This window comes from Dinoponera quadriceps, unplaced genomic scaffold, assembly GCF_001313825.1.
Source record: "Dinoponera quadriceps isolate SergipeBrazil2010 unplaced genomic scaffold, ASM131382v1 scaffold1565, whole genome shotgun sequence".
Classification (NCBI taxonomy): Eukaryota; Metazoa; Arthropoda; class Insecta; order Hymenoptera; family Formicidae; genus Dinoponera; species Dinoponera quadriceps.
The window spans coordinates 256,742-283,354 of record NW_014556124.1 but is presented as its reverse complement, the minus strand read 5'-3'; the positions used below and the strand labels follow the sequence as shown (position 1 = coordinate 283,354).

General features: G+C 41.6%; 4 protein-coding genes across 5 annotated transcripts in view; 2 read left to right on the top strand and 2 right to left on the bottom strand.

Annotated features, from left to right (window-relative positions):
* LOC106746866 (neuropeptide FF receptor 2-like) overlaps positions 1-7,481 on the top strand; it is a 51,588-nt gene extending 44,107 nt beyond the window's left edge. Inside the window, exon 3 of the mRNA XM_014623980.1 lies at positions 849-7,481. Coding sequence (XP_014479466.1) covers positions 849-1,647 — 799 coding nt within the window. The 3' untranslated portion in view covers positions 1,648-7,481. The remainder of the gene's footprint in view (positions 1-848) is intronic.
* Positions 7,482-9,726: 2,245 nt separating this feature from the next.
* On the top strand, positions 9,727-15,259 carry LOC106746647. Its single transcript, XM_014623443.1, has 12 exons — positions 9,727-9,918; positions 10,015-10,267; positions 10,478-10,581; positions 10,872-11,198; positions 11,535-11,812; positions 12,665-12,878; positions 12,938-13,190; positions 13,285-13,367; positions 13,467-13,670; positions 13,965-14,093; positions 14,583-14,858; positions 15,197-15,259. Exons 1-12 carry the CDS (start codon positions 9,727-9,729, stop codon positions 15,257-15,259), a joined length of 2,376 nt encoding a protein of 791 aa, XP_014478929.1.
* A 1,004-nt stretch (positions 15,260-16,263) lies between these two features.
* On the bottom strand, positions 16,264-18,672 carry LOC106746735 (glutathione S-transferase 1-1-like). Its single transcript, XM_014623653.1, has 6 exons — positions 18,384-18,672; positions 18,156-18,307; positions 17,998-18,056; positions 17,788-17,929; positions 17,313-17,480; positions 16,264-16,610 (listed from the first exon to the last, which is right to left on the bottom strand). Exons 2-6 carry the CDS (start codon positions 18,294-18,296, stop codon positions 16,320-16,322), a joined length of 801 nt encoding a protein of 266 aa, XP_014479139.1. The 5' UTR covers positions 18,297-18,307; positions 18,384-18,672; the 3' UTR covers positions 16,264-16,319.
* A 2,438-nt stretch (positions 18,673-21,110) lies between these two features.
* LOC106746737 lies at positions 21,111-26,382 on the bottom strand. 2 transcript variants are annotated; one of them, XM_014623655.1, is made up of 6 exons: positions 26,276-26,382; positions 23,654-23,802; positions 23,000-23,058; positions 22,100-22,241; positions 21,830-21,994; positions 21,111-21,386 (listed from the first exon to the last, which is right to left on the bottom strand). In XM_014623655.1, the coding sequence occupies exons 2-6, from the start codon at positions 23,792-23,794 to the stop codon at positions 21,243-21,245; spliced, it is 651 nt and encodes a 216-aa protein (XP_014479141.1). In that variant the 5' UTR covers positions 23,795-23,802; positions 26,276-26,382; the 3' UTR covers positions 21,111-21,242. The 2 variants fall into 2 exon arrangements, with proteins under 2 accessions (XP_014479141.1, XP_014479142.1); XM_014623656.1 differs by lacking the exon at positions 26,276-26,382 and adding an exon at positions 25,916-26,260.
* Positions 26,383-26,613: the final 231 nt, after the last annotated feature.

The window sequence follows — 26,613 nt, the reverse complement described above, 5'->3', positions numbered from 1 at the left end:
TTTATCTCTCCGTACATAAAAGTTACGCTTTGACAACGGCTTCATAAATAAGTAGCACAATTCGAGGTCCGGAATTCCGAGCGCCAGTTCGGCCGAGCTTCTCCTACGTGGCTCGCGAAAGAGGAACAGTTCGAGAACGGGAACTCGCATAAAAGGTGCTCCCTGTATATCTGTTCTCACACCTTTCAGCCCGTGGCGTGGTCGCCGAAGCGTAACAGGCGCGAGTGTCTTTCGAAAGAGCGAATGGAATATTTCGTCGGCAGTCCACATACGAGAGAGACGTAAAAATATGCCGCAGCGTTGGAAGACCGCGATTTCTCGCGCGGCGTAGGCGTCGCGAACCTGTCTCCGCCCGTAAAATGCCCATTCCACATTCTTCGCCAAACGATACGAATAAATCAATCAGACGTTTATCTAATCTGCAAATATTTCCTGCGTACGCCAAGTTGACGAAGTTGTTAATAACCGGGGCCTTCATTGTTTCGCCTCCTTCGGAGACCCCTTCGCGATAGGAAAGCTCTAGCAGGACAAGTGGATTGCCTCGAATTCACATACTCCTATTAATATAATTTTTTATAAAATGTAAATATCACGATTTAAAGGTTCGCTGCGACTCTTTCCATAATCTTGAAAAAGTGAATTTTTCGAAGAATGAAATGTAGATTGATTGAAGAAAATCGTGTTATATTGATCTTTATTATGATATCCCCAGGTTGAAATGAATGCCCCAAAGTAGGCCGCCTTTGGATAAATCCGTTCAAACGACATTGTATGTCGACTCGCCCGTTTAATCAATTACGTTATGCTCGTTAGACATCCTACTAACATCTGGTCTGTTCACATTTCAGATTCCTGGCGATCTGGTGGCCGCTAAAGTGTCAGATCACGAAACGGCGGGCTCGCGTGATGATCGTCGTGATCTGGTTCATCGCCCTGACAATGACGTCACCGTGGCTGCTGTTCTTCGACCTGGTCGCGATTTACAAGGACGAGCCAAACCTGCGTTTCTGCCTGGAAACGTGGCCGCACCCCGAGGACGGCTCGTTGTTCTTCCTGATCGGCAACCTGACGCTCTGCTACGTACTGCCGATGATCCTCATATCCCTTTGCTACATCCTCATATGGATAAAGGTGTGGCGCAGGCACATACCTACCGACACGAAAGACGCCCAGATGGAAAGGATACAACAGAAATCGAAGGTGAAGGTGGTCAAGATGCTGGTGGTGGTCGTGATACTCTTCGTACTCTCGTGGCTGCCGCTCTACGTGATCTTCGCGGTGATCAAATTGGGCGGCGATGTGGCCGAGCGCGATGACGAGATCCTGCCGATCGTCACGCCGATCGCCCAGTGGTTAGGCGTCAGCAACTCCTGCATCAATCCGATCCTTTACGCCTTCTTCAACAAGAAGTACCGGCGCGGCTTCATCGCGATCCTGAAGAGCGGCCGGTGCTGCGGCAAGCTCAGGTACTACGAGACCGTAGCGATGATGTCCTCCTCTACGAGCATGCGCAAGTCCTCGTACTACGTCAACAATAACAACAACAATAACAACAACAACAACTCGTCGACGAGACGCGCCTGGCACGGGCCGCCGGTCCATCAAGACAGCAACGTCTCTTACATATTCAACCACACCGGCGTGTAATCGCGGTCCGTGTGATTGCACTTACGATTCAACCGGCCGAACAAACTGGAAGATGTCACCACCGCGGTGGGTCCTCCTTTGCGGCCCCGACGAAGCGCCGGTCCGAGATTTCCGGGTCATCTTGCGGATGACCGACACGATTGTTACTCGGGTCGAACGAGGCGAGAAAGGTGGGAAGACCTTCCCCGAAAATCAGACCACGGGACGGTCGTCGTCGTTACATCGCTGTCTGGATTTTGTCACAATGTAGCCACTACGTATTTGTAATATACTCTGTAGTAATTAAGTTAAGAGGGGATCTCGCTGCTTTTGTGGGGGCGCGCTCGGCTTCCTGATCTCGAGGAGACGGATTTCTCCTGCATGCCGAGATATGTCCGCCGTTTCGAACAGATCTAGTTGAGTGTACCAATTAAGTGTAACGCGCCGTATTCTCCTCCTCGTGTCGAGTGTGTAATTAGCGCGACGATGACGATATTGTCGGCTCGTACGGGCGGAGCGACGTTGTCCCTCTCTTCCGTCCGTCACGGGAGACAATTAGTCGCGCGACACTCGACGAAGCGGTTGCGTAATTAAGAGGGCAAAGTGCACCACTCCGCGTTTCATCGAGCGGACAGACCGATGACGGTCGCTGCGGAAGAATAAATTTCGCGCGCGGATGGCAAAATAGCTATTTTGATCGAACGAATCGGCATTTCGAGATCGAAGGTGCACTCTAACTGTACAGTAGGGCGATATATTTTCCAACGCAGTTCCGGTCGAAAGGCGCCCCGGACGAAAAGGGTGGGTCCCACGCAAGGTTACGAGTCGCGACTCATCGTCACGTTTATTCTCCCGACCGGATCCTTGACGATCCTTTTTGTCCTGTAAACAGGACATTGAGAGCCTTGAACGGAGGAAATCGGGAAAACGTTATTTTGTGAGCGTCGAGCGCATATGTGTGTGTATACGTGTGTACTTTTGTATGTGTGTGGGGCGCTAATGGATAATCGAATCCTTGCAAATACTACCTCCGTGTGCGGGCGAGCAATTCACTGTGTACTTAAGGTTACGAACCATGTGCGTGTATTCACTTACGGAAATAACAGCCGAGTTAGTTTTTCTTCCGTGCGACGTCGTTTCTCACACTTTGCAACATAAGATATCTTGGAAACGTCCGAGGGACCTTAGAGATGCCTCATCCTTTAACAGACATCTCTTGTATCTTCGTGTTATCTGGAAGTTACAATCATTGAAGAGCCGGTTTGATTCCGCGCAATGTAACACGGTTAGCGCTAGCTTCTCGAGATTGTCCGTCGGGTTTGCAGAGCGAAATTTGCCCTGATGGATAAGTACGATAGTTTTCTGAAGCCGCGAGACGTTTATCGCGTGCTCGCTTCGAACGAAATAGCCCGTCGACGATAAAGCAAGAGCGTATTTTGTCCATTGACATCCGATGAGACCGCGGGATTTTCGCACGCTGTTGTATCAGCCAGTCGTTACATTTTAAGGGCCGATGATCGGCTTTAGGGATTTAGCAGGAGGGCGGTTTTGCCCGAGAAAGAGCGGGATTACTTTGAATCTTTGTAGCTGTAAAGAGAATGGTGGGGTAACGTCGTAAGCGAATTGTCGGATTTTACGATAGAGCAATTATTTTCGTAAGGTTTTTATACGAGGCGAGAATCGTAAGTAACGAAGACGTATGAATTATTATAAGGCGGCCGGGGCTATCCCGATTCTCATATCTATGGCCAATCTCGCGGTGGCGATTAGGTGTGACGATGATAATAAAAGTAGAAAGGAGGAGACCGACGTCAACGCGCGTGTCAGGCGTTACTCGAGTAAATTTTCATTCGAACGGCATTTTCTCCGATTTTACATGCAAATGCGAAATCTTGTTCACGCGTAATAATTCTCTCGTTCGCGAACGGAAGTCCCCTTTCAAGTTTTTCGGGAGTCGTTGAGATCTCTTTCGAAAGGAATTTGTCGGAATTTTCCTTCGAGCACGACTGGAGAGGTGCGATTTGTCATCTCCGTGTTCGCTCGCGACAATTAGCGAGCGAGATTAACGAGTTCACTGTGCCTGCAGCATCGGCAATTGAACGCACCGGAGTTATATCGATTTCCGGCAACACAATCGCAACTGTATACCTGCGCGCGTGCAATGAATATTGCAACACACGTAGCATACACATGTAAAAATTAAATCTACCCGCGTTGTGTCTGTATGTACACGTATTATATATACTATGTATCTATTACTGCTACACATTGTTATTGCAGACACACATATACTCCATCGTTTCGTCGAGGATCTCCTTCATATTGTAAATCGTTAATGGACTATTTGCCATCTTCGATCTTCGTCGCGGTGTACCTTTTGTACGCGCACACCTTGGCGGGCTTTTGTAACTTTTAGAGGCTTTAGTTTAGAGGATTACGCTGCGAGGCTGTTAACGACGAGCGACTGACTTCTCGTCGCGCGACGCTTCGGGAACAAGTTGCCGCTAACTGGGAGGCGTCTTATCATTAGCTCCTTAACAGCTTCTAGAGCCGTCGCGTTTGTAAATTAGATAAGTGCAAAGGACCGTTGTAATGAGTACGCATAAGAGAAGCGTTTGTATTAGGGCCGTAAAATCCGGGGTATTTGCTGGAATTTGAGATGAAACACTTCGAGCGTTGTTTTCGAGTTGAATTATGATTTGTATGTGCACTCATCTTGGAATTCACGCCGCAGTGTTCGCATATTTATCAAATATTTGTAACGTTTCTGATTGATCCAACGCACGAACTATCCGTAAATAATAGAATAAACTAATCAATATAATACAGAGTATGTATAATTTTATATTCGAATCTTTGATATATATTCAATTGCACACGTTTCTCTCGGAAATTTGCTCGAATTGTCGGCGCGATCATACGAACGTTTACGGCCCTAATTTATATCCAATCGAGTTCTGCCGCCAGTACGTAGTTCTTATCACGTTGTTGTCACGTAATAATATGGTGTTCGAAAAGCCGCGATCTCGCGTCAACCACGATAAAAGGGTGAGTCGTTAAAAAATATTATGCTTCCACTTGGACGAATTTAATATCGAGTTTCGAATCTTTGCGTGTGAGAAACACGTCGGGAGAAATATCGCTGGCAGATGTCTGTCAGGGAGACAAACTGCGTTACAAGATACTGCGAGCTTAAATCATAACGATGTTTCTACCTGTTAATCGGTTTCCACCACTACGACCACTTTCACGTTCAGTCATTACGATGATATCCGACAATTAAGCCGCGTTCGAAATCGAAGCGTGTCGGTGAGCGTGTTTCGAGAATAATAGTGAGCCCGACGTTTTTGTGAGCGTTTAATCCTTTAGGACACGTAACTGCCGCGCGTATGTGTGTGTGTGTGTTAAATGTACCTTTATCGTACAGAAGGAAGTATATATGTTACGCACTCCTCGAATATTTATGCTGAGACTCTTCACCGCGATTGCTCACCGATTAATCTTTAAACGTCGTGGATGCTTACCGTACGAAGAGACGTTGATCGCGATCATTGATGCCCGTTTCGGACGATTAATGATTCACGACGACATCCGTGACGGAACGCTGCGTGGTGTAACGCAGAAAACCGACAAAGAGATTCATAGATGCGTATCGTGTGAGATGTCCTTGCGATTTGTCCTGCAATTTGTCGAGTGTTTTCTGTGTTACGTGACGCACAGACGGAACATGTAGATCGTCTAAAGCGGGCTTTTGTATGTGATACGATAAAATTCAGAATTTTGACTGTCATCCACATGAAAGTTCCAAGTGGAACTTCTGAAATACCCTGATCGCCTGGATCACGGCGATAATTTTAAGGATTCTATGCTCAAGATCGGCTTTTTTAGACAACACTGTTAGGATAGGTTATCTAATAGGGAGATGACTCTATATATATTTTTTTCAATTTTTACTAACAAGTGTTTTGTATGGGAAGAATAAGTAGCAAAACGTCCGGCTCTTCGAAAGTTTCTTTCGTGAGGATGACAGTTGGCGGAACTTTGCATCAGGCCTGGAACTGGACGGCGACTTTTGCATAATCGAATATTTCAAGAGCACAATAACTCGGATCATCATCGAATACGATTTAAACATTCGAATATTATTAGTATCGCCGCTCAAGTATCTGAATATCCGCAACAATTGAATACACTTTGGATTAGGATAAAAAAAATATCTGTAAAAAAGAAAATGACGAAAAAAAAGAAGGTTTCCTAATGCATAGAGAGATCCCCCTTTTATAAATTTTAATTTTAGACTTATAGGTCTCGAGATCTAATCTTTTTTACATATCCACTTGTCTCGCAATACACTATTTAAATACGTCGTTAATCGCCTTGCATTACTCGAGCAGTGCGGATACTTTCAGATTTGAGAAGAGTAAAACATTCAATTATTCGAATGGTCCACGCCTTATCCCGCGCGTACGTGTGTGTACATATTATAAAGAAATTTTATATACGACAAGGAGCGATTTTCAGTTGTGGCCAAAGGGTAGCGAGGTAAGATAGAAGATAACTTCTCGATGTGTCTCGTCTCCCCTCGACTCGCGAAATATCGGAAAACATTTCGTGCAAATGATGAAAGGACCGCAAACTGCAGCGGCGATAATTCGAAGGTAGGACATCGCGCTATGGGAGAGACATTTTTTCTTTCTTCTCAAGATATCACCAGCGGAGATGGGCGGGATGCGAAAGGTATTCGTATGACGAATACGCTCCGTCGACACCGAAACCTCTTTCGACCGTGTCCGTCCGTGACTGTTGAGGAGTTCCATTACCTTTATCAGAAATCTTTTATACGAAGCGTGCTGATCGACGTGTCGTGAATAGTTTGCGAGATGCATCGGGACGAGCGAAGATACCGTCTAAAATTAATTCCGCGAGGAATTAATATATCCGAGAGTCCGCGATCACATGGGGATCTGAAGCCGACGCTTAAAGGTTAATCCGTCGTCGTAAGCCTATTTTTCTGATAAGCGCGTGAGATACGAGAGTGAAGGCGCGATAATACGAGAACTAACGTTTTCTCGATAGACGATATAAGAGCGGCGTTCCGTTGTACAATTTTTATAATCGCGCGCAGGATACACACACTCCCCGGTTATTATTCTTACATCGTAATAATCTCGCGCCTTCGCGCAGGTCGAGTTTAATTGATAGAATGTAATTACGATCATTGATATTATTAGCGACGCGCGAAGTAGCCATACGTGCGTGTTTGTTTCGCGGTATCGGCCTGTCGGAACGTAGACAAGATTTTCACGTCGAGATATATCGGAAATGCACGTCTGCTAGCGCTCGCGTAGCTGCGAGATGAGGACGGTTTTATACATACGTACCAACACCTTCTTCGCATTCTTTCGGTATAAAAGCATCACGAAAATTCACGCGTGGCGCATCCGCAAATTGTTAGATCGTTGCGAAAGGTATAACCTGGTCTTGTTTAACGTTCGTTGAAATGTAGATGAAGATTCAATTTTCTTTTCGTATATTACGCTTGTCGGTAACTTCGATGCGTTTCCTCCATGTAAAGGAAAAGTTTCTCGACTTTTTAGTAAAAGAAAGGAAAAAAACTTCGATTCGATAATTCTGTGAAAATAGAACCCGACAGGAGAACGACGAACCGTTCGCATCGACTTAATAATGAACGTCACGTCGTAAAGAAATCTACACGGAGAAAGATAATTTGCTGGCACGACAAATTTTATACTGTCATAGCAAAATCTGTCAGTTACTATATGGTTTGTCAAGGATATTAATTGCCACTCGTTGAATTATTTTGCTGAATCTATAAATTATATTTTGCTGTAGGAACGAATAAATAAACGTAGGAAAACATTATTTTGTTCTAACGGCAAATTAACGTGTACTAAGGACAAATTTACTCAGCAAAATATTTTCTATCTTGGCAACAAAATTGTTTCTGCTGTAATTACGAATAACTCGCTAATTTGGTTATGCCAATTAAATTTTATTTGCTATCACAACGAATATGCAGTAGCAACAACAATTTGATTTCGCTACAATAACAAAATTATTTTTCTTCGTGTAATATCGCTTTCGAAAACCTGCACATACACACCTTGGTGAGCATCACAGCTGCAGATTGATATTTTCGTTGCACATGTTACCGATGAAAATCAAACATCGGGCGATTCGATCGAAGCTCTCTCTCTCTTTCTCTCTCTCTCTCTCTCACTTTTGGTACAATGGAACATACCCGGAGATGTTAAATCTTCTTAGCTACGTAACATCGAAAACACACACGTCCATCCTTTGGTTCTCGTTATTTTGTTTTGACGGGTTACGCGTTATATGGATAAACAACGCGTTATCTGTATAACAATGAAATAATAGAAACATACTAGGTAAGGAAATGATTGCAAACGAAGTCGACAAGTATTTAGCGTCGTACCGGAGAATGTAATGTATGTAATGTACCAATCGAAGATGTTACCGAATGCCTCCCCGCTCTCCTTTACTTACACCGGCGAGGGTAACGGAAAAAAAATAAAAAGATTAATAACGTAACGTTAAGCCGAATACGTAAGTACCACGAGTAAGAGATAGTCCTCGTTTGTTGTATGTTTTGAGTATACATATATACATAGATCGTATGTAAAACAACATGAAGAGCGCACGATTCGGCGTTACCTCACGCCCGGCTGCACGTTCTCTTGTCCACCACTTGTTCGAAGTAGCAATAAAACTTCATTTCTCCCCCTCTCAGTCCTCCCCACATTCGACGTTTCTCGCAGCGGGCGACCGCGATAACGCCGAATCGCGTCCCCACGTAGTTGAAGTGTACCGAGTTGCGAGTATAAGTATACGTATTTTCTCAAAAAAGACATTGAAAATATAATACAATAAAATACCTCTACCGTATGCTCTCCCGCGTACTCGTGACATTCCTGCTCCCGTCTGTGAGATTTGTTAAGCCTGGAAACGAGCCCGCGGTCTTTTTTAATTAAACCCCCTTATTGCAGCCACACCGACATCGGCCAGGCGCAAAAATCGTGTAAATTCCTTTGTCCCGCAATATACGTCGAAATAAATTAGATTTTCTCTTCGTGTGCCTCAGGTTCGCGAATCGGCATGGTATCAATAAAATAGACCGAAAATGTCCGCGTATATATCCGGGAAATAATTCGGAATTCTTGCTCGGGGGATGTAGTTCGCGCGAATCATATTTCGAGTCCTCTTTCCTCGCGCGCGCAAAAATCGCCGCACAACACGAAATCAACTTTAAACTCACGACACGTAAATTGATTTTCTTTAATGAGTTTCCATTTCTTACCTCGAAAGTCGCTGCTTTAAAGTAGTTTGGATATACTTCGTATCGTTCATAACTTTTTCCTCAACATTGGTATGAAGTGCAGCGCAACGCTTCGCTTCACCGAGCGCTCGCTAAACTAAATAACAGTGTAAATTTTTCTTCCCTTCAGGGGAGGAAAACCTTTAGGTTACAATTATTGATATGTTTTAGGAAACACACACTTTGATTCGAGGGAAACGAAATAGCTGATGAAACTTCGCTAATGTCGCGCTATCGCTGTGAAAAGAATACTCTAGGGGCAGCGATCGCCGACCGTCCGTTCGTTCGCGATTTCTCTGACTGCGACGCGCATGCGTATTCTGCTCACTTTTCCGGTTTTGATTCCTTCGAAGAACCCTCCCTGAGAATATGGCGAGCGCAACACCTGTAACAAAGAGCGAAAAGTGCACGTCCTGTAATAAGGCGTTCCCACCTGTTCCGCAAAAAAAACGCTTCCGAGCCGATCGCGGGCTTCCTCGAGCAGGTACATTGCACACGAGTACATTGACATCGCATGCATTATCCGTGAGAAAGAACGAAGGGTGTGTACCTTGTAATAAGACGGGAGATCCCTCTTACAACGTGATAATAGGTTGAGGTAACAGAGGGAGGAGGGGGAAATAACTCGATCACGCTACAATCGCCGCGGGAATGCCTGTTATTACATATCGCTATATCTATCATTGCCGTTTGCGATAATGTACGGCGTAACGATCAGAAGCGACGGTCGGCGAAGAACGAGCATGACGACGAGAAAGGACTACGCGTCGATGCGGATGGCGAGATTTCTCATGTGGACCATCGGTTTTTGGACCTCCGAGACGAAAACCGGGGAGCGCGTATTGAAGGGTATTTTGGGCTACACGATATTCGCGATCATCTTAGCCCTGTGGATAGAAGGAACCGAGTTCTATTTTAGTATAGGTGATTTTTACGTAAGTACCGCGATATCTCTTCTCTATCTATCGAATAATAAAAAAAAAATGATAATAATCAATTTCTGAATATTATAATATATTGGACGTTTCAAGGCCATCACATACACCGCCTGCAGTAGCATGCCGGTAGTTATAATTCTGCTGAAAATCATTTTTTTCCTATCTCATCGGGAAGAAATGCTGGGGATGCTGAAGTACACGCAGAATAAATTCTGGTACGCGCAATATGACGAATACGGCAGGAAACTTATGGACGATATCAATAAAAAGGGGATGATTCTAATGTGCACGTTTACGTTCTTCGTTCAAGGAACAGTTGTCACCTACATGCTGACTCCCATAATTGGTATCCTGATGATAATTAAAACTACATTGCTCAATAAAGAATAGAACATACAAGTCGTAATTTAGCGATCTTGTTCGTGGTGTTGCTCAGATCGGCAGAGTTCGGCAGATCTTATTATTTGAACGAATTATTCGAACAATGCTCAACTCTGGTATCGTTACATTAGCGTTGCTACGCCGCATTTTATCTTTTGTATTACATTTTTTATAGAAAATAGGGGAAAAAACGCAAGCGAGAGAGTTCACACTTTTAATTGGTATGTCGGAATCGACACGCACGTCTCGCCTAATTTTGAAATAGTATTTGTTTTCGAGGTAATAAAATGTCTTCTCTCCAGTTTTGTTCGTTCAAGATATATTTCTTTGATTCTAAATTAGTCTTTTAGACGATTTTTTTTATTTTCTATTAATACGCTTCCTGTTGCGTATTCCGCGCTTCCCGTTCGGGACGTTTTGGCCGTAAAACGAAACAATCATGAAATCTTTTTACGAAATACGTATTAATTGTTAAATAAAAAGTTCAGTGTGTTAGCGTCTATATCATTCGTGCATAGCCATTCAAAATGTTAAATAAACTCTCTTCTGTTAAATATATGATTTTACAGATGGTGGCGCTTATTCATTCGGGTATATGCTTCTGTTGTTTTGATAATCTCTTGGGTCTGCTGAATCTGCACAGTGCCGGCCACTTTAAACTGTTGCAGCATCGCTTGGAAACACTATTGAAGAGATTCGGACAGGCCGGTACCTTGGAGTCGCTCGATGAGAAAACCAAGCAGGTGATACACGAAAAAGTCCGAGAATGCGTCTTACAGCATCAAGAGTTGATCTGGTACAGCGAGAAAATGGAAAAGTTATTCATGTATCCGACTCTCTGCCAGCTATTGGTATCCAGTGTCATGATATGCGTAGCAGGCTTTCAAATGTTTTTAGTGAGTATATACGTGACCGAAAGATAATATTTGGGCAGGTGCTCACTAGGAAACACCGTGTATTGTTGGCTTTAGTTTTTCTTTCTCACTATGATAGTAAAACGCAAAAAGTCGTTAGAAGTGTCAGATAACTGAAAGCGGTGGAAGAGAAGGTGGTAGATCGTAAGGCTCTTGGCAGAATGGCCGATTATGACCGTCTTGTGTCTTAAACTAAAAAGCCATTCTGTCTGTGGTTGATGGCAAACAGTTCTATGAAATATTGTCCTAGAATTACAAGTCAACCGTTTTGCTGAGACTCTAACGGTGTGGCTCGCTTTAATTTTTTGGTTAATAAAGTCCCGCGGTACCCTGGTCAGACGGTTGATATTCATCGCTCACACGAACGGCAGCGTCTGCCAATTGTTCGTGGTCACGTTCACGGCGCAGCATTTGCTAGACGAGAGTCGCGCGATCGGGGAATCGGCGTACAGTGCCAATTGGGAGGTCCTGTCTCATCGGGATAACAGAGGCATCCGAAATGCCATTCTCATGATGATGGTGCGATCCATGCATCCCTGCTCCATATCTGCCGGTGGCTTCTTCCCGGTCTCCCTCGAGACTTTCATGGCGGTGAAGTGAATTTTTAAAGCAAGATAAATACATTTTAACACACCTCCCGAATCTTGTTTTTTTCCAGGTGATGAGCACCGCGGCCTCGTACTTCACCTTGCTCCGTAATTTTTTCGTCGAAGAATAGAGACACTTAGGAAGATATTCAGATCAGAAAATATTTCGATTCAGACAAGAAGGGAAGTATGTGTAAATACTATTTTTCTCATTGTGTACACATTGACACGCGTATATATACTTTCGCGGAGACTATAGTAAGAAGAACGGCCAAGAATTAATAATAATATATAATGTTAATATTGTGCGCGAGAGTTAATAATCAAGTGAACTTTAATAGAATTACCTACCGAAAGAACACACATACGTAATTGGTCGCTTACTTGCTTGTCTATATTTATTTTCATTTTCTTTCAACAACCGCGATCCAAACGGACCTCGTTGTCTTTTCTCTGCAACTGCTGGTATAATTCTCTCTTGCACAACCATTCCATTTTTCTGCGCACACTGCTGACTCCGAGCTGGGGTCGAGACACTCATGTCGCTTCCAATGGTACGCACCATCTCACTCCGTCAATCGAGAGAGACTTTACTGTATGCCTCGTCACATATGAGTCCTCGTATATCGCGAGTAGACGTCCAATTAACGATAACCACTGAGTGACGCGACAGCAGGCGAGACACATTGTCCGCCAAAGATCGAAGTTAATGCACCGATTGATCGCGAGCAAGACACATATGATTGCAGCCTGTCACCGGTTCGAGTCGGGGTAAGTGCGCGCAACAATTTTCCCGCCGGTTAACGTGATGGGCCTCCACTTACATCGAGACAGTTCAGATGCACTTAGATCCGCGCGCAGGAAGAAAATCACGAGGTGCACTATGACAGGAAATAAGGAGTACCGGACGGTGACTATCACGCGTCTCTTCATGAAAATGGTCGGTCTCTGGTACGTCGAGACACCTCGGGAACGGCTGCTCCTGCGCGTCGCGTTCGGCTACGCCGTTTCGGCGATCCTTTTCGCCATTCTCGTCGAGGGTGTCGATCTGTATCACTGCATAGACGACCTTTACGTGAGTGACAGCCAAGCGATCCTTCGTTACCTCGTCTCGGCCATTTTTATTACCCGCAGGCCGTCACGTCGAATTTATGCGCGACGTTGCTGTTGATAATGATACTGGTGAAACTGGGTAGCTTCATGTTCTACCGCGACGAAGTGATGAAACTGATTCGTTTCGCGGAGAAAAATTTCTGGGGGATCACCTACGACGAGGTTGATGCTGGAATTCTGGAGGAATACGAGAAGCTAGGGATGACTCTGACCTACACTTTTATGTTCATCGTCTACTGCGCGACCTTCAATTACATCTTCGCGCCTTTCTTCGGTACAGTTTCGCTTCTGCATCGGCGAAAATTCTGTTGCGCACGTGTGAAGCGACATGCCGCGGTATTAAAACAGATTTGTATTTTTGTCGGCAGAGCCTCAAGGAATGAACGAGACGGAAAGGATGTTGCCGTTCAAACTGTGGATCGAGTTTCCGTATTATTCGCCGTACTACGAAGTCACTTACACCATACAGGTGAGGAAGGAAGTATAACGACGTAGTTCAATCGTGATTTAATCGTAGAAAATTGAAATTACATCGATGATATTCTTGCAGTCACTCTCGACGATACACTCGGGCATTTGCACTTTCTGCTTTGATAATTTCGTGAGCACGTTCAACATCCATACCGCCGCGCAGCTGAAGATCTTGGCTCACAAGGTGGAGATTGTCGCCGAGAGTTGTGTCGAAAGTGCAACGGGCGACAAGAAGAGCCCCTCGGAAGCGGAAGTTGTCGCTTTGACGTCACAGAGATTGCAGGTAATGAGAAAGGCTCGAAACGTTTAATAATACTCGAAGCGATTAAGGTCTTCGCGCACTAGAGAATTATTAAATCAGTTAGAAAGTTCGAATTAAACTTACGTAGGGGCCCCATAATATCACCATTGAAAATTCGGTACTCTTCGATATAATTATTTCAGTAAAAATTACTATCACTCGTATTTGACTTGTATATTCATTATCTGCAAATCGAGTCGAACTATCTGATCGACTCAATATTTCAAAATTTTCACGGTGGAGCTTTTAAGTTAATTCACCGGTCACTAATTGCAGGATTGTGTGCGGCAGCATTACGTGCTCATACAATACCTACATAACATGCAACATGTGTTCACCGTTATATTGCTCGGCCAATTGCTGCTCTCCAGCGTATTCATCTGCTTTGGCGGTTTCCAGTTTCTCGTAAGCTCAATTTTAAGAAACTTTTTATCCCGAATTATCCCGGAACGAACTCGACGATGTGCAACGCAAGATCGTTGAAGATTATCCGAGCCTGAAATATCGCGAAACTTCGAACTTTCCAATTTTCGAAATTAATTTCTTCCGAAAAGTCTCGCTCGAAAATTAATTGCTCCGCGATTTTAAACTTATCTTCGCATGAGAAATCAATCCGTCGCTTGTCGCTAGTTTTTTTGTCATCCAGTCACTCTCCTTTATACCCTCCTTTATACTCTCCTTTATTTTCTTTGAAAGTTTTTCAATAGCGTTCATTGTACAGAAAAATGGTACGTTTACACAGAGTGTAGTTGTTATGACAATTGTCTTACCGCAAATAAATTTTCCTCTAATACACTCCTTATTTATACAGTGAGTCACGCGATTCGACCACTTGACAATTGCGGAGAGAATCGCGTTATTTCACACTCCGGAACAGTCCTCGTTTGTCCGCAGGCGGCGGACCTGGCCATCAGGAAGTGTATTTTCGCCTTCCACTTCGTGGGCGGGCTTATCCAGCTACTTATTTATACGTGGACGTGTAACGACATAATTGTGCAAAGCACGGCCATCTCCGAGGCCGCTTACAACTCCAAGTGGTATCTCTTATCCGGTAGGAGGCCGGGCATGGCGTTGAGGAAAGGGCTAATTATGATCATGATCAGAGCACGTCGACCGTGCACATTAACCGCCGGACATTTCGCGGTGATGTCCTTGGACACTTTCACGGGGGTAAGTGCGCGACGCGACGAATGACTTTGCTTAAAACTTCCCCGGCGGAAAAAGTTCGTTCGCTGCAAGTTTTAAGAAGCTCCCGCCGTCCGGCTTTTTCGAGCGAATGTTATATGCGAGTCGCACTTTATCCTTTCGCCCACTTGTAAAACACATCAATGCGTCATAGCCGCAGCTACTAACTCAGCGCTCTTCTCGTGGGAGAACGAAAACGCGATAGTTTTTCAAGATAGGAGCATCTCACTATAGTTATTCTTGAAACCGCTAAGAATATCTAAGTGGAAGCCCATTTTTTATTGCAAAATGAGAGATATAATGCGTATTATTCGTGTTTGCAGATATTGAGCACTGCGATGTCGTATTTTACTTTACTGCGACAAATGAGCGAAGACAATGTATAGTCTTAAAATATAACCATATAGAGAAGATCTCCGGCGTTGAATGAAGAAAAATTTCTCCGAGTACAAAATCGGTTTAGTAATATGTATGCCCATTTGTAAATTTTTAACTCAACAACGAACACTTGTAATCCATCGCTAGAAATTATTACCCCATCGGTAAGTACGCAGTCATATACTGGATATTTTTATATTGCTTTATTGCAATAATTTATTGTCGATAAAAGTATATCCTTGCTATAAAATCTATACACAAGTTAAAAACCGTTCAAATTAATTTAGATATACAATAATATTTTCGTGTGACCACATTAAATTGGAAACTACGTTTCCAGTGTAGATAAAGCAACGTTTTAAATAAACCACATTTGTTGAAAGAAAATGAAGTTGAGCGTCGATAACGATAAATATTTGCGTAAATATATGTAATAGCAGGGCTCAGTGGCGACAATGTGTTTCTTGCTTGATAAAAGAACGAAGTATCCTAATTCGTTGCATTCGAATTTTCTACTCTGACTGGATTACGGTCTTCGGTGGATTACTAACCGACACACGATACATAGAATGTCTGTATGATACCATGTACTGAGAATAGAGCAATATGAAACTTGCTTTGCCGTCAGTCGGCACGCAGACTTATATTTTTAAACGGCAAAGATCTCAATAAAAAATTACATGCTGAAATTACGCGCAGAAATAATGATAAAAGCAACACGAAAAACAAGATAAGTCCCGCATGCGATTCTTACCTTTACGCAAACTAATTTGACGCTGACTTGAACACACGATTGATTGCAGTAACAATTAATTTCTCCACTTTATGTGCGATATGCTAACTATAAATTGAATGATAAAATAATAAATCTGTAACTGTTAGGGAATAAGAACGATTCCGATTTAATTAAAATTCTGTATATTCTATATATTTTGATTTTTAATTAGTAACAACATGTGAAAAAGCAATATAACCATTTTTATTTATTTATTTATGTAATATATTCGAGCATTTAAAGATTGAAACAATATATTTTTTTATATAATGTTACTCGTTTCACTGATTCATTCACTCTTCTTCTTCTTCTTCTTTCTCTTCTTCTTCTTCTTTTTCCTTCTCTTCTTCTTCTTCCTTTTCTTCTTCCCCTTCTGATTCTTCTTTTTCCTTCTCTTCTTCTTCTTCCTTTTCTTCTTCCCCTTCTTCTTTTCCTTCTTCTTCGTTACCTCGTGACTCTTGCACAATTTGCTTAAATGTCTCGACTGCCTCACCATTAGCCTTTTCATATCCAGGTGCGGATGTTTTTACTCTTTCTAACCAATCGGAAACGTTCTTATACTCCTCCATTTCGAACCCGAAAGCCTGAAACACAACAAATTGATTTATCAAGGCTGGAGGGAAGCAAATAATTAATTTTATAGAATTTCTGGTGAAGTAGAAAGCTGTTTCTTAAAAATATTCAAGATAACACATCATACAAAGATGAACAAATGCAATAATTTATTATTATATTTTGTTCTAAAATATGATCATTTCATAATGTTTGTGCAATCAACTTGATATTACATAATGTTTCGTAAATGTTCTTATTATGTTAAATCCGCCTTAGGCGATTCGCGATTTGCTGCAGAATTCGGGAACGGAATTCTCTTCGCGAGGAAACTTTTGAAGAGTTAAAATTATGAAATTAATTCATAGAGCCGTATACATGTGAGTTTAAAGTGTGAAGTTTTACGTTGTCGGCGCAGCGATCAAATGCACGTACATGCGTACAGTGGATGAAACAAGTATCCGCGTATATTCTGTCTGTTTTAGGATAATTTTACATATTTAAAAGGGAAAATATTACTACAGTTTTTATCGAAACACAGTGTTTCCATTTATATTTCAATATACCGAGTAATGCAATATGATTTTCTCTCGTATAAAATCATCCCAAGAAATGAAATTTAAAAATGTCTTACACCACTGCACACTACGTGTTTTACGCCACTGTAACTTATTTTTTTTAATTTTAGCAATTTATTCATGTTATGATATTGTAATTAATATTGTCAAAATTACTTCTGCTGTAGTCACAGACGTGACCAAAGCAAAATCAGCAATCGTCAAGTTGGGTCCAGCCACGTATTCTTGTCCTTCGAGGAGAGTATCCAGAATTCGGAAGGCCTCTGTTAGCTTTTCAAATTCCGCTGGATCGTACGTATCGGTGAGTTTTTTGAACACAGATATCTACAACGGAACTCGCGGTGATCGCAGTCGCGGCATGATTTTTCGCATGATTTTATCGAAGAGTAATTCGATACCTCGACAAAAGACAGATTAACGTTTGTTTCCTCAGAATATTTAATAAAAAAAAAAAACAAGATCTTTTGGAGTAGTAACTCCTCCTAAATTTTGACGTTTGATATTTGCAACCGAAATTGTATATGATGTGTCGTTCTAAAATGTCTATAAATTCTAAAAATGCAACAATTGATGTTTGAAGGAGTCAACACACTGGCGTTTCTCTTGAGTATAAAATTAATTACATACTCACATAATAACTGAATACACTAGCATAGAGCGTGCCGAGATCGAAGTACAATCGCTGATTAACCAAGGCACGCATTTCCGTATTTTGCGGATACAAGCTGTCATTTTCGCCGTATTGGTCAACCAAGTACGACATAATAGCTCGACTAGAACGTTATTTCTGAATAAATACCGCGAAACATGGCGATATGTTATTACAATAATTAGCACAGACCTTTCCGACAGCTTGAGATCGTCGTCCACCATGAAAGGGATCGTCTTTTGCGGATTTAACTGCGGGAAAAAGGAAGTGTTTTATGCGTAATAATAACGGATATCGACTCGATACCAAAAATAATACGAGAACTGATATTATCGATGTTTCTTATCTACCTCTTCGAATTCCGGTGTCAAGTGTTCGCCAGCCATTAAGTTCAGCTCTATTAGCTCTATCTCGAGTCCAATCGCTTCCGCAGTGAGCATCACAGCTCGGCAAGGTGGGCTCAGAGGATAGTAATAAAATTGTATGGACATATTCTCGGTTTCTTGAATCGTTCAATTTTTTATCGATTAATATATCATCACTGTACGATTAATGTAACACGTCTATGGGTATATTACCTATTTGCCACTTTTTGACAAGCGTTAAGTGACACGATCTGTGTCTCACGAAAAAGAATGCGCGCGTACTTTCGACTTCACACGAAGACTGAAGACTGAACGATTCACAACCGCAACTTCTCGTCAATCGATATGCCGACACGCGTTTAAGTAGAGCTCTAGTATATACATAGAACTGACCTTTATTAGAGTTTTATGGCGGACGGAGGGATTGATAACTAGATAATTGGCTTTTCATGCCGAAACCGTTTTGGGAACATCGCACGCTGTTAACACCAAATTTTTTCATTCTTTTCTAAATACATTTTTCGTGATGATTTACATTTTCTTAGGATTCTTTCAATACATATCGCTAGATAAAATTTTGCGGTTGTGTCACGCTGTTGCTATATACCCGAATCAAAATTTCAGTTCTATATTATTAATCCCGCAAATGTTATCGAATTAATAAAACACCAATGGGGGACCTCAACGTGTTACATTACACAGATTTTTTTATGCTCTAAATAGTTACTTCATATGTTGGTCGTTTGTTCCGTTTTAAACGAGGATTTATTTAAGTATAATTTAATATTCAATTATTTCAATATTCTACCTGCATTCAATATTTACCCTTCATTTCAATAAACAATATATTAATCATTTGATTTACTTAACTGCAGATAGAATATAATAATCAAATATTAAATAATCTAAATTAGACGGTAAATTATAAATATAATTATAAATATAATTATATGATGAATGAATAAAACAAACTTTCCTTTCTAATAATCTACATTATATATCACTATAATTTATATTAGTTTCTTTATTCGCATTGGAAATGTCGGTAGGATTCGGAGATTCAAAAAAGAAGAGAAAAAGTATAAATTTTAAGTTTCGTTGCCGTTACATCTTGCGTCCTATATTTCGTCATGTAATCAACTCCTGATTGTCATCGTGGCGAGATCATCGTCACTCAATGGTTCTAGACGAAAGAATAAATTGATCAGAAGTTAAGTTAATTAATGATTGTATATTAACCGATAATGATCGTCGTATGCTACATGCTTTGATAATCGCCTCGGAAATCTGGAATATTTTGAAAATGTTGATTCTCAGCATATAATATAGTGAGCGATAATTTTATCATTATTAAAATTAGGTCAATTTTCAGGAGTAATACAGAGTGAAAATTGCGACACGAGTTCAGATGATTGAAAAACTCCTCCAAATGTCAACAGTCATACCACGTTGAACGTACCAGTTCTCGTCTGATCCCTGAAGTCAAGCAACGTTGGGCACGGTTAGTACTTAGATGGGTGACCACTTGGGAATAACCGTGTGCCGTTGGCACATTTTTTTTATTTTTGAAATTCGTTTCTTTGTTATGACATATATTTTCTCTACATTCTCTCAGTACATACCTGTAATAAAAATTTTGCGGCTGCGCCACGCTTTTCGAATATCTATCAAATCTTGTGAAACACGTGATTTTCCTTCTCTTACCGAGAGAAGATGACAGCGGTAAAGGCATTTTATGACACGCGTCAATTTTATATTTTGATTATTCCTCTTGGTATTATCCTTATACGCAACATTCGGCATTTTATGGACCATCAGCTTGTTACGTAGTCTATTTCCTATATTATCAGTCGTATTTTCGCGATCACCGATTAAATACGACGAATGTAAGTATGGCTCTTACGCCGTAATTATTGCTATCGTTAAACGCTATTTAAAGAGTGGAGCCAAATGAACGGGTCTAAGGTGAGTCGACTAGCATAGTGGCAAATTACGCGCGTAATGAGAACGAACAAGTTCACGGTTCGAAAAACTCGTTAACGTCGTGTTCGACTCGAAGATCGCTCTTATGAAAGGCGAAACGAAATAAAAATTTCAAGTTGGAGGAGTCGTTACAGTTTCCGCTTCTTGATATTTGTAGACCTGGTCTCAACAAATCTTCACAAGTAGTTTTGTTATTATTATTATTATTATTATTATTGATAACATTATTATATTATAAATCTAGCTATTTTCTATCACCGCTTGATCCACAAAATTTTCGAGCATCTTGTGTACTCCGTAAATCCCAGATAGATAAATCAGAATTGACAAAGACGCTCAACCTTTGTCAGGATAATTATATTAATTATTAATCGGCTTTATGTCGCTCGTGAGACTTTGTCGTGTGTACGACGTAACTTTGCAGCCGATCGATAAGACGAAAATCTACCTGTTAACAGGATTTGAAGTGGCAGGTGATGGGCGGAAGGAGAGGGAAGAGAAGAGGATTTTGGTCTGGCCATTCGCCACGGAAACTTTTTGTTCACGACAAAGCAATGCCGCGAGGGCGAGGTCAAGATTCTCCAACGATGAAAGCAGACCGTTCACGGAAACTATGCTAAAAGTTTTCCCGTTGTTAAGTGACCAACGGAGGTGAGAATTCCCAGCTTCATCCTCCGTGAGAAATTTACGGAAGATATATATTCTCCAGTAATATTTTAATAATAAGTTTCCTCAACTATGTAACGAGAGAACAGAGAACGATTACCGGCGCGGAACGTAAAATGTTAATCCTATAATCTTCTACACTTTACGGTACAGTTTACGTTATAAAACCGCGCGTAATTTGCAACTGCATCTTTTGTTTATTAAAATCCATTTTTCCAACTAGTTTTTTCTAACTTTTCATGCAGTTGCATTTTTCTTTTAATTATACCTTTAAATAAGCACCCATTCGTCATCTTATTTAACAATTATAATTTATTTTGTGCAAAATTACGACACGATCTGTGTAACGTATAAAAATACCGATACGATAGATCAATATAAAAATCATGCGTTATTCTCGAGCGCAAAATTCGTGTCTGTAAATCACTGCTTCTTCAAGCTGTCGACCAAATCTTTGAAACTCTTTAAGCCTTCCTCTTGAATCTCTTTGTATTTAGGAGCTTCAGCCTCGATTCTAGCGTACCACTTCAGAATATTGCCATATTTGCTTATATCATGATCCACGACCTGCAAAGAGAAACATATCCGTGAATGAATTACCGGTTCTCTGGTATTATTGTTATAGTACGTTTGTAAAATTAGGTTATGAATGAGCTTAAATTTAACTTACGTATGCAGTTTTAGTCGCGTGTGAACACACAATCACGCGTTACGTAAGCCAAGTGAAGTTATACATTTAAGGAACGCGAGAACTCGCGTGAAATTTATAAGTAGCGTATAATAACATAAATATTTGACGCTTAAATAAGGGGCGACACTACTTTTGGTCACATACCGTTAAATCCGAAAATACAGTTTGCAGAAAGAGCTTGATATCATCGCGAGGAAAGTTGCGTTTGTCCGCTTATTCAATTCGAAGTTATAGCTTTGAACTTTGATTTGTTCCGCGTAGACTCATCGTTTTACCGGTGAATCGATGATACGAAATGCACGGAAAATCAATTACCCACCTTCATGGTAGAAACGGTAACGGCCAAGGTGAGGTCGGCGAGGGTGAGAGTTTTCCCGGCCACGTAGTTTTCGTTTTCCAATATTTTATCCAAGAGAGACAGCGCCTTTTCGATCTTGTCGTATTTTGCCTGATCCTGCTTGACGCCGGCGAAGATATACGGATACTGCAAGAAACGTGTTATTTGTACATACGCAGACGTCCATTTTATGAGTCAATTCCTATCGCGTAATCAAATAATTAGCAAAAAAGAAGGATAATAACAACTTACGTAGTAATCGGAAAATGACTGGTACAGAGTTGACATGTCAAAGTATAGCCTTTGATCGACCACGGCTCGCTTTTGAGGATCCTTCGGGTAGAGTGAATCGTTCTTGCCGTATTTATTGGCTAGATAGGTCATGATCGCTCGGCTGCAAAGTGCGTATGAATTGAAGCAATGAACGCAATATACAATCGTGTTATATCAACGTCCACGTATACGAGCAACTTTAACCGCCATATCCAATAGATACACGTTGAGCCTACAATGTATCGCTGTTGCTCAAGGTTAAACTCGTTGTCAATGTTTCTTTTTTATTCTCTTTATTCTTCAATTTTTATATGTATTTTTGTGCCTGGCCCATCAACTAAATGTTAATGAAATAAAAATGGTCTCGGGAAGCAAAGGAAAATAATGAGAAAATTAATGTATTTGTGAAAGACATTTCATGAGTAAGAAATACCGCGACTAACGGAGTTAATATTTCATTCGTTATTGTGATCACGTGATAATATGTGTAAAGAATGCCCCAGATGTGCCGTACTAGTTTTTTCTTTGCGATTTTCCACGTCATATATCAGAATCGATTTTCTCCTTCGTAACAAACATATTTATCCATCTGGAGATTGAAGGATTGATTATAGTTACGTCTTCAAGATCGAACGTGGCGAAAAAGCGAATTGATTAGAAAGATAGATTCGTAAATGAGAGATACAGATCGAACGATGTATAACTTGTTATCAGCAAAATGTAAAGTATGATTCTCCCGATAAGAATACAGGAAGGATCTGTGAAAAAATTGGAACGATGGATCGATAACTGCGTAAGATAGTCGTATTCGTATTAGGATCGATCCTCTAAACACTAGCACGACCGCGTTGAAATATTAAGATAAGCTTCCCTCCATACCTCTCCCACAAGTAAAAGCCATTATCGTCCATCGTAGGAATCGTATGTTGCGGGTTCATCTATATTCAAACAGATAATAACGACTGTGTAAGTCACGCGATTATATAACAAAAGTACATTGTTACATGACACACGGCAATTATTTCTTTTTATGACACAATTATTTCGTGTTAATGTGCGTGCTGTTTTCACACTTTCACACTGTACAGATATGTATGTTGCATTATTTCCCGGGCGGAAAATTGCACAATTTTCTCGAATTACAATGAAAAGGTTTGCAATGCTTTAATTATAACAATTTTTTACTTTATGTGTGAGGCTGAAAATAATGTAATTTTCGATCTAAGGAATGGTACATTAAGCGCCACAATAGCCTTGGCCCAGACAATGAGGTTTTTCAATCACAAATAATGAATCGACATATTCGTACATCATGACTGATTATTTTATGAACCGACAAAGATGTTCCAAAGTAGCAGTGATAATGAATAGGCCGATTCATTGCGTGTAATCGAAAAATTCCATTGTCATTAGACCTAGTAAATGTTAAGACTATTATGGCGTTTACTGTACAGCATATAACAATGATTTCATGCCGATGGTAATCGTGAATTTGCTTATACATGGAGAAATACCGAGTTAGTCGCGAGTTACCTTGAGAAATTCCGGTTTCATTTGGTCGCCGGCCATGAGATCGGTCAGCTTCAGGTTCAAGTCCACTCCTACGGCAGCCGCCGCCAGACGCACGGCACGGCACGGGGCACTGCCGGGCAAGTGGTAAAGATCGATGGGCATCTTGCGATCTGCGAAAACGTGCGATTAACGAAGCGGCCGGTGATCGATTGTATCTGTGACTCTCTCGGAGGTACTCGAGCGACGCAAAAATGTATTCAACGATAAGCACCAAGTTCTCATGCGAATGTCAGCCAATATCACTTATTATTACATATGCAAGTATTTTTTACGTTCAGGCTGGCAAAATTTTCCGAAAAGGTCTTATTTACGTTTACCTACGAGAACAATAATTACGATAATCTCGGATGAACGTGCTCCCGTGCAGTCGCTCAAGAACGTCTCGCGCGGTGATGTTGATTTACTATTTAACGTAGAAATTGACTGCGTGATGTCGCTAAATATTTCTTCTCCTCAGATTAATAATACGATGCAGCAACACATATCACGACGGCAATGACGCGCACGTTCATGTCGGCGTTGTTCGAGCTTTCACTGTCGTAAGAGAAACTAGTTCGAAATTGTCGTTCTTGTTGTTATCAATGAATGTGTAAAATGCTGCGTAGAATGGCGATGGAAACCAGATTCGCGATAAGATTTTGTCGAAGGAGTGATCAAGAAATATTCGTTGTGAAATTCTTGCAAATAATAATTCCAGGTACTAAGGAATAACAAGCAGAATTCTATTGCAGTTTTTTGTACTACAAAGGTAGAAAACGTGACTCCCGCCGTTACTGCGTATAGAGCGCACTTTAGATAACACTTTAGAATAATGGTATGACAATGACACGTGCAAACACACTCTGTTGCGCAACGACATTCGCAACACCGGCAGAAGTTTGCCAATCATCGCCTTACTCGCTGAGTAATATTGCGAAATCGCGTAATTTCGAAGCAGCCCTCCCATTTGTTGACAGAAGTTTTATCGAATCGTTGTCCACATAGTAACTGACAGATTTGGCTGCAACAGCATAAAACTTGTCGCGCCATCAAATTATCTTTCTCCATGCACTTTTCGACAAACATTAATTTAATATATCAAGATACAAGAGGTGTGCGTGGCGCGGCAAAATGAACAAGATTAATCCCGCGAGAAAATCACTCGCTCTGAACGTTCGCGATGTCCTTGTAAGGCTCGCATCGACGCGTCACTTAACAAGATCGGCGATCGCCTCCGGAATGATCGGTGAATTCGCGAGTAATCGTGTTGTACTTCTTTGTTGCTGGAGCTCGGCGCCTTGTCACGGCGCGAGATCCAATTTTCCGCGATTCTCGGATGAACGTGCTCCCGTGCAGTCGCTCAAGAATGTCTCGCGCGGTGATGTTGATTTACTGTTTAACGTAGAGATTGGCTGCGTGATGTCGCCAAATATTTCTCTTCTCCATATTAATAATACGATGCAGCAACACACAATCACGACGGCAATGGCGAAATTGCGCACGTTCATGTCGGCGTTGTTTGAGCTTTCACCGTTGTAAGAGAAATGTATCAATCGAATCCCTCTCCGTCTCTCACAAGTACTTCAATCAATCACGGAATATATCTTAAAAAGTCATTCGCTATTGTGTCACGCCTCGTTTGTCCGAGATATAACATCGTATATCTCGATATTCTTATCAATCACACTCGAATAGTCTCGAGACGTGACGTATATTTCGGAAATTGAGGATTATCGGGCGTTGTATGCGAGAAGAGTTGTACAAAAGAAGGCTTTATTTCAAAGTTTAGACAAGTCTTACACCGTTTGGGAATCTTGTCCCTGGCATTCGGCAGCGATTATACGAATTACGCGATAGTGCGAGGTTAAATATTGAGGAGCCCGCCTTCGAATCGCTCTTTTATTCTTTAGGTCAGCGTGTCGTCTGGAAATTGCGTGCTTTTCTTGTGTATTGCACATTCATAGTGTTGTCGAAACGTCCTTGGTGTTTCGCCAATGCTAAATTGAGTGTATTAACGCGCGGTTATAACATATCTATAATTACCGGTCTGTATGTGGATGTGTGTTACATAAGATACCTCGAAGAAAATATAAATCAGAGTTCATCGAACGCGATGGAATTCCCTAACGGAAAGCGAAAAAGAAGGTGTCAAAAGAAGGCAGGCACTGAGGAAAAGATATTAAAGAGAGAATATGCATGCATCTCGATAGCACCTTCAGCGTTGGTATAAAAGGACAAACTTGCCAAATTCTAGGTGATGAATTTATTGCGAGCCTGTAGAATACTGTAGCTTCACACATTTGTTTTCGCACTCCGCGGTAATTGATTGCGCAAACTTCCGTCTTCATAAACGACAGCGTTCATATACGAGAGAGCGACGTGTTACTCGCCGCGGATCCCTCGCGAAATCGCGCACCATGAATCACAAATTCGCGATCGTTGAGGCGGTCTCTTGTCACTCGAGCTGCTCCGGATTATTTGAGACAGGTAAAGAGCACGCGGGGAAAAAAGAGAGAGAGAGAGAGAGTGAAAGAAAGAAGTGAGCGAAGGAAAGAAAATGACGAGAAAGAAAGAGAGAGAATGAGTAGTCACGACAAAGCGAACCTGCGGATTGTGGTCTCTGGAGGCGCTCAGCGAGATTATGGCAGACTGTCTAACCAGCTTGCTTGTTCAAGCTATTTATAAACCCTGCGTGAACAGTGCAACCTCACTATTCTACGCACGCGAGAGCGAGATCGATCATGCGCCGAAGGTTCTCAATTCTAACCGACTGGCGGGGGCGTCGTTTTAGTCGGGCGCTTCACGCCGACGACTTTTTCGATCCGTGATCGTTACATCCGTCCTATTTGCATAACAGCAATAACGTTTTGCTACAATCATCGAGCGATATACATTATTAAGAGATTCGGTGGCGACGTTATGCTTCATCACGAAATTATCAA

What these genes read in the sequence shown, in the direction of transcription:
- LOC106746647 (XM_014623443.1), top strand. Translation starts at nt 9,727, where the DNA reads ATGACGACGAGAAAGGACTACGCGTCGATGCGGATGGCGAGATTTCTC. An exon ending in TTAGTATAGGTGATTTTTAC is followed by an intron (nt 9,919 to 10,014) that starts GTAAGTACCGCG and finishes GGACGTTTCAAG; the next exon opens with GCCATCACATACACCGCCTG. An exon ending in TGACGTCACAGAGATTGCAG is followed by an intron (nt 13,671 to 13,964) that starts GTAATGAGAAAG and finishes CACTAATTGCAG; the next exon opens with GATTGTGTGCGGCAGCATTA.
- LOC106746735 (XM_014623653.1), bottom strand. Translation starts at nt 18,296, where the DNA reads ATGTCCATACAATTTTATTACTATCCTCTGAGCCCACCTTGCCGAGCT. An exon ending in TGACACCGGAATTCGAAGAG is followed by an intron (nt 18,057 to 18,155) that starts GTAGATAAGAAA and finishes TTTTTCCCGCAG; the next exon opens with TTAAATCCGCAAAAGACGAT. An exon ending in GATCTCAAGCTGTCGGAAAG is followed by an intron (nt 17,930 to 17,997) that starts GTCTGTGCTAAT and finishes ATAACGTTCTAG; the next exon opens with TCGAGCTATTATGTCGTACT.
- LOC106746737 (XM_014623655.1), bottom strand. Translation starts at nt 23,794, where the DNA reads ATGCCCATCGATCTTTACCACTTGCCCGGCAGTGCCCCGTGCCGTGCC. An exon ending in AGTCATTTTCCGATTACTAC is followed by an intron (nt 21,995 to 22,099) that starts GTAAGTTGTTAT and finishes CGTTTCTTGCAG; the next exon opens with TATCCGTATATCTTCGCCGG. An exon ending in TTACCGTTTCTACCATGAAG is followed by an intron (nt 21,387 to 21,829) that starts GTGGGTAATTGA and finishes TTCTCTTTGCAG; the next exon opens with GTCGTGGATCATGATATAAG.